We start from the raw sequence: 7,878 nt of genomic DNA, 5'->3' as shown, positions 1-7,878 counted from the left end.
ACCCTGCCACGAAAAACCAAAAAAAAAAAAAAAAAAAGAAAGAAAGAAAGAAAAAAAAATCTGATCAGGATGTGCAATTCCATGACAAAGTCCAGGAGTTAGAGACCAGACTGGCCAACATATCAAGACTATCTCAGAAAGGAAGGAATTAAAATCAAAACAAAAGCAAGTCAAAGAACACTTGCTTTGCATACACAAAACCCGGATTCAATGTGCAGAATTACAAAATATAATGGCCAGATGACTCAGTGAGTAAAGCCATTTGCCAGTAGGCCTGATGATCTGAGTTTGAGTTTGGTCCCTAGGACCTACGTGATGGCAGGAACTGATGCCTGAAAAGCTATACACCTTTCCAAGCATGCCATGGCATAAATACATGTACACCACAAAATAAATAAATGTAATAAAAAATCTTAAGTTATGTAAAACTTTCCTGCATCAAAAGTTGTAATCAAGAACATGAAATGGCCAGACAGTAGTGGCGCACGCCTTTAATCCCAGCACTTGGGAGGCAGAGGCATGTGGATCTTGTGAGTTTGAGGCCAGCCTGGTCTATAAAACAAGATCTAGGACAGCCAGGACTATTACACAGAAAAACCCTGCCCCAAAAAACAAAATAGAAAACATGAAATGAGGAGGCTGGAGAGATCAGTTAAGAGAACTGGCTGCTCTTCCAGAAGGCCCAATTTCAATTCCCAGCACCCACATGGCAGTTCACAACTGTCTGTAACTCCAGTTTCAGGGAACTGGGACCTGGCACTCTTACACAGATATACATGCAGGCGAAATAAACCATTAAAAAAATGCTTTAAAAAGGAGTGTGAAATGGTAATCCAAGAAAACAAGAAGCTATTTGAAGATTATATATTAAATGAAAGTCTAAAGTCAAAATATGTAACTATAATAAATGATAAATACAAACAGTGAAATCTAAATATAGGCAAAGGATTTAAAAAGCAATTCTCCAAAGATGGCATACAAAGGGCATATCATTAAACCAAGCATATGGAAATCAAACCAAATTAGGTACCACTTTAAACCCACGAGAACTACTATAATTAGATAAAAAAAAAGTATTGGTGAGACTTAGGGAAATCATAACGCTCACACATTGCTGGGAATTGTGTAAAATGGGGTACTTTTGGAAACTAATACAGCAGATCTTCCACTATTTAAGAGCTACCAAATGACCCAACAACATTCACAAGGAAAATTTTTATGTGGATATTCAGATCAATATTATTCAGAATAGTGTAAAAGTCAGAGCAAGTGAATAGTCACAAATGAGTGGATAAGTGTGATACATCCACAGACTAGATTATGTCAACAAATGAAGCAAATTAGGCTGCTCTCCCAACACTCAGGAGGTTGAGACAAAAGGATCACCAGTTGAGGACACCTTGATACACAGTTTTGCAGCCAAGACTCATCTACAAAGTAAAAACTCTAACCTCAGTCACATCCATTCAAGAAAATGATGCACTGATACAACATGGATAAAGTCTGAAAATACTGCTAACTGAAAAAATATGGACAAAAGGGCCAAACATTGCAGAATCACATTTACATAATATCTAGACTAGGCAAACTTACAGAAACAAAAAGTAGAGTGGTTTCCTAGTGAAGGGAATTTAACAAAAAGGCTGAGAGGAATGCCTGAAGAACACAAAGTTTCTAAGAATATAGAGTATTATAAAACTATGTGGTGGTAACAGAACTCTAAAAAGATTCTGAAAGCCAATGAATTGTATCGTTTAAGTACATGAACTGCATGGAGAGATGGCACAGTATTTAAGAGCACTTACTGCTCTTGAAGAGGTACTGGGTTCAATGTCCAGTATCCAAAAAGCAGCTCATGATCGACTGTAACTACAATACTGGGAGATTCAACACTTTCTTCTGGCCTCAAGGACACTGGGCACACATATGGTACACAAACATACATGCAAGCAAAAAGGAAACACACATACACATAAAAATAAATAAATCTTAAATAAACAGGTAAAGTCAGATGTGGTGGTACATGTCTAATAATTCCAGCAGTCAGTCGGGAAATGGATACAAAGAAATTCAAGTTCCAGGTCAACCTAGGCTACAGCTATCAGAAAGCAATAGAGAACAAGAGAAATTCTCAGCAGATAGAGTGTTTGTCAGTCCTTGGAACCCAAGAACTAATACCCAAAGGTTGTCTCTGATCTGTGTATGTGCAGAGTGGGTGTAAATGGAGCAAACTAGAGAACCAGAGCATGGTAGTGCACGCACATAGAAATAGTTAATCAGGGGCCTGAGGAATATCTTGGTCCAGAAGGTTGAAGTTAGCCTGGGCAACAAAAAAAAAAAAAAAGTCTAGTTTTATAGAAAAAATATTTGAAAATAATTTAAATTTACAGTGGTAGTGTATTTACCTCCAGCCGTGTACGGGTATCTACCTTCAATCCCAGCATTTTGGGAGGCAGATGTGTGACTTCCAGGAAGGTGGAGCTCTGTGATTTTGCTCTACATAGTTCCAGTACAGTGAGGGGTATATAAAAAGACCATCTTGGGGAAGAAAAATAAAAGTGCCTACAAGCGGCCCTAGATTTTTGATCCCTAGAATGGGGGAGGGTTACAGCTGTATATTTTCAGTAGAGAGCAATTGTGGGATTATCTGTTCCACTGTCTGAAAATTCATGGTATCCCTGAATTCTAACAATAGTGTTCTTAGTTTGTCAACTGTTCTCACTCCTATTCTTTATTTTTACTGCTGAAATAATTTCTAGCATACACAAACCTTGTCAAAATTAATTTTCCTTCCCAAATATACTATTCTAGCTGTGTTTTAAAAAATTGTAAACAAAATCAAAAGCCAATGTTTAGGAAATCCATGCTTTCTGTTTTCTAATTGGATTACTGAAGATTTATGATATAGGCATCTTACCCAGCAAAAAAAAAAATGAGGCGGTATCTTTGAATTATAAATTTATGTTTAATCATTGGTCTGATTTGAAACTAAAATGACCCACACTGGCTCATGTTGAGATGTTTGGTCCTCAACTAATGGTACTGTTTCTTCTAGAAGTTTCCAGTCTCATTTTAAGATTTGTAATCCATTCTGAGTTGATTTTTTATAGAGTAGAAGTAGAGATAAAGTTTCACCTGAGGAAATGTAAGTTCCTAGTACCATTTATTGAAATGTTTGATGATTGAAATGTCCTTTCTCAAATGTTTGATTTTAACTCTTCTGTTTGTTGGAAATCAGATGACTATAGATGCACTGTTTTATTTTTGGCATCTCTTTTCTATTCCAATAGTCTATGTGTCTTTTTCTAGCCAATAACAACCTGTTTGGGTTACTATGTTTCTATAGTATATATTAAAATTAGCTGTTATATTGCATCTAGTTTTCTATATCCACAGGATTTCTCTTACTACTAAGGGTGCTTTGTGCTTTCCTATCAATTTTGGGGCTGTCTTAATGCAATTTTCTGAAGAGCGTCAATATAATTTGAAGGGAACTCCATTTAAGTGTAACTTGTATGGACATTTTAATAATACTAATCAATGACATTATCTATTTTTCATTTGCATTTTGTTCTCTCTCCAAATTTTAATTATTTATATGTATATTTATGTGTCTGTGTGTCTGAACATGTATATGTGTGTGCTTTTAAAAACCAGAAGAGGGAAGCCTACAGATGGAGTTACAGATAGTTGTAAGCTACCCAACATGGGTGTTGGAAATCAATCTCTAGTGCTCTAGAAGAACATACAGTGGTCTTAACCATTCTCTACAGTCCCTTCTTCAATTTTTTAATCGAGTGTGTATTTTCATGTAGAACTCTTTTATTAACTAAGTTAAAGTAACTTATAGGTATTTTGTTTATATTGTGAAGCACTTGCTTTCTTGATTTTCATGGCAAGTTTAATATTACTGTATAAAGTCAATTTTGTTTCCTTTATGTCAATTTTGCATAGCAATTTTGCTTCCCTTAACACTTTATTTATAGTAAGGGGAAAAATGCATATCATGGCATGCATGTGGAGAACAGAAGACAACTTCGTGAGTTGTTACTGTTCTGAAGCAAAGCGTCATAGATACTAGGCCTGCCTCAAATGTGAAGGCTGTCCTTGAACTCCTGCTCTTGCCTCCACTCCTGAGAGTGCTAAGATTACACACATGCATCACCATGCCAAACTACTTACTATTGGTCAATCTAAATTTTCTATGTCCTCCGTGTTCAATTTTGGTAAGTCAAATGTCCAAAAAAAAAGTTTCCTTTTTCGGCTTTCCTATTAGCATATAGTTGTTCACAATAATCCACACTGTTATAGTTAATACTTGACCTTCAATATTTGTTTATTTGAAACTGCATTTATTTGATTATATTCCTTGCTTTTTCTGATTATTCTTAGAGGTTTATCAATATTACCAATAAAAAATCTTTTACCTCACAGATCTTTTTTTTATATTTACAATTTTTCATTTAATACTGTTCTCACTATTACTTCTTCCTTTTACTAATTTTGTTTGGTTTACTCTTGTTTTTCTATGTCCACTAGATGCATCATTAAATTGTTTATTTAAAATCTAAATTTTATTTTGGACTTATTGCAATAAATTGTCTTCAAAAGTATTGCTTTTACCATAGCTCTTAGGTTCTGATATATCATATATTTACTTTTGTTTGCTTGGTTTTTTTTTTTCTTTTAACCTACTCTGCTTCACTAATTGTTTGTATTTTTTTAAAGATATTGGTATACATGTATATGCATGAGTATGGACAGGTAAACACCAAACATCTGTAAGTCAGAATAGGCACCCAATGCCTCAGAGCTGGAGTTGCAAGCAGTTCTAAATGCCTGGATTGTACCGTGTGTTTGAGGATCTGAACTCCAGTCCGCATGATTGTCCACCAAGATGACTCAGAGTTATCTATCCAGGCCCCCATTTTCATTTATTTTGAGAAATCTCCTCTCTTTCTCTAATACTAATTTTTCTTGAATTATTGGATTCCTCATTTGCAGGGTTTTTTTTCTCACAAACCCTATTGCTTTGCTGAATTTCTCATTCATATCATGAATTCTTTTCTAAACATTGTTGAGTCGTCTGCATTCACCTGAATCTTATTCAGTTACATTACATTCACTCTAAAGAATTCTTTCTTAATCACTTCATTTCTATTTTTCTCCTTGGAGGTCTAGTACTTGACAGCTACTATGCTCAGCTGTCATTTAACCACTTTTCCTGTGATTTTTTTGGTGAGCTTACAGTATCGATGTATTTGGCTGATCAGGTATCGCTGCCCTTTTATGAGTGACAATCATAGAAGACAGTTTTCTTTGAAAATGTGCCTCTAGGCACCAGTTTGGTAAATTATGTAGGCTTTAGCTCTAGTACCACAGGATTTCTCAATGGCTTCTTTTATGGGAATTAGTAAATTTAGATGTGGCTTAAAGGGTCAAAAATCCTTGTCTCCAAATGCAACAAGGATAAAAAGGCATTCTAGAGTCAGATATGAGGTACCCAAAAATATTGGTAAGCTCTCTGTGGTTCCAGAAACATACAAAGCGGATATTTTCCTAAGACTGGTGGCAGGTTCTTGGGCCCACCAAAGGTTCCAATGAACAAACTGGTACATGGCACTCGACAGAGATAGGTGACATGACTTGAGATAACTATGTGGATGCTGGGACTGGAGTGGTAGATTAGAATCTTGGACAGATTGTGACAGGAACCTGACTGACAAAGAGCCTTAAGGAAAAGAAGTGAAGCCGGGCGGTGGTGGCACACGCCTTTAATCCCAGCACTCGGGAGGCAGAGGCAGGTGGATCTCTGTGAGTTCGAGGCCAGCCTGGTCTACAAGAGCTAGTTCCAGGACAGNAAAAAAAAAAAAAAAAAAAAAAAAAAAAAGGAAAAGAAGTGAAATATGGTCACCATACCAAAACATACCTGGTAAATCAAAACATCATTTTGTGGTAAATAACTGTATTTGTGAATTAGAAACCATTCTAAATAATCAATGTATCAAAATAAAATAGCAAGAGTGGGACGAGAAAAACGTGCACTGTGCAAGCACCCACATAAAAGGTGACATGAATGGTAAAATGAATTCATAATCTCAATTCTGGGGGAGGGAGGAATAAGGAGCAATTCAAATTCTCACATATTACAGGAACAGAACATAGGACTGTGGAGCTGGAGAGATGGCTCCACGGGTAAAGGCACTTGACACAAGCCTAACCTGAGTTCTATCCCTAGGACCCACATGCTAGGAGAAAAGCAAGCACCCAAAAGTTGTCCTCTCATCTGAATGAGCACACACACAATAAATAATAAAAGCTATTTTAGACATCTACCCCCCAAAAAGTATAATACACATTCACATAAAGCCATGAATACAAGTATTCACAGTAGGACTATCACAGAATAAAACCAAAAGCAACCAAATCACTATCAGATTGTAAATTAATCCTGTGTTGAGTAAAAGAACCTCTACAAAATAGGCTACATTTAAAATTTCTATAAGTTTTAAAGTGTTTAACTAAGGGTGAAAACCAAATACTACATCAATAAATAAAAAGAAATCAATATAGTTAGTTCAGGAAAACCCACCTGTGGATCTGATCTTGTCTACTAGAACGAACTGGAGCTAATCCATCTATTTCATCAAAAAATATTATAGAAGGCCTCATCAAATATGCCTAGTAAAGAAGAATTAAAATTACTTAATTTTTTGCTTTTGTATTTAACTTTATATTTCCCGAAAAAGGAACATAAAAACAAATAGTACAACATGCAGCAAGTATTTAAAAGTACACAATGGGGCTAAGGAATGTAGCTGAGGGGTAGATCATTTTCTTAATGTTTACGAGAACCTGGGTTCAATCCTTAGAATCAAAGATCAAAACAATGAGAACAAACAACAACACAGTAAAAAGGAAACAGCAGCAGCAGAGTCAGCCACAAGGTATCCCACAGACCACAACCACTATTTTCAGGCATTTGTTCATAAAATAAAAATTGAATTCAGGACTTCACAGATTCTAAGAATCTACTCAACCACAATCCGCACACTGCCCAGTCACTAACACTTTTGTTTTAACATAACTATATATCTAAGTAGGCTTTCATATAAATACATAATATTTGCTACTTTCATTTTTAAAAGTCATAATTATAAGCAAGTGTTTAAAAACAGAAACAAACATTCCATCGAGCCCTACTTAGCCAAGAAAACTATGAAATAGTAGCAATAAAGCAAATATAAATAATCTCTATAATTTAGGGTACTAAGACTAACATATATTTGTAACTCTAGCATGATATGAATAAAAACTCTTTTTTTGTTGTTTGTTTTTGAGACAGGGTTTCTTTGTGGCTTTGGAGCCTGTCCTAGAACAAGCAAGCTCTTGTAGCCCAGGCTGGCCTCGAACTCAAGAGATCTGCCTGCCTCTGCCTCCCGAGTGCTGGGATTAAAGGCGCGCACCACCACTGCCCAGCTGACCTAACAGCCAAAAAGGTTTAACTTTTAACTCACTAGACAACATGTAAAAATTCCCATACATTCTTCACTCTTCTATTACCGGTATCTTACATTTTTTAGTCATTATTTTTCCTTCAATTATTCAGATGGCTTGTCTGAATTAACATTAGACACTGAACACAACATCTAGATCTTACTTATTCCTCTTTCTATTATCTAGAAAACAGCAATTTTGACACTACTTTTTTCTTAAAAAATAATTTCACTATATAGCCCTGACTGTCCTGAAACTTGCTATGTAGACAAGGATGACCTCGAACTCAGAGATTCACCTGTCTCTGCCTCTCAAGTTCTAGGATTAAAGGTGTAGAGTACTCCCTGCTCTACACTATTAACTTGCAAATGACATTTGAAT

At 35.8% G+C, this 7,878-nt stretch overlaps 1 protein-coding gene across 1 annotated transcript in view; it reads right to left on the bottom strand.

The window, feature by feature from the left end:
- Positions 1-7,878, bottom strand: part of Atad2b (ATPase family AAA domain containing 2B) — a 134,845-nt gene that overhangs the window by 67,886 nt on the left and 59,081 nt on the right. The window contains exon 13 of the mRNA XM_050141885.1: positions 6,593-6,681. Coding sequence (XP_049997842.1) covers positions 6,593-6,681 — 89 coding nt within the window. The remainder of the gene's footprint in view (positions 1-6,592; positions 6,682-7,878) is intronic.

Source organism: Alexandromys fortis, unplaced genomic scaffold, assembly GCF_014885135.2.
Source record: "Alexandromys fortis isolate MF-2015 unplaced genomic scaffold, M_Fortis_MF-2015_v1.1 scaffold_30, whole genome shotgun sequence".
In the NCBI taxonomy this organism is placed as follows: domain Eukaryota; kingdom Metazoa; phylum Chordata; class Mammalia; order Rodentia; family Cricetidae; genus Alexandromys; species Alexandromys fortis.
Note: the sequence above shows the minus strand (reverse complement) of the source record. Positions and strands in the feature narration are given on the sequence as shown.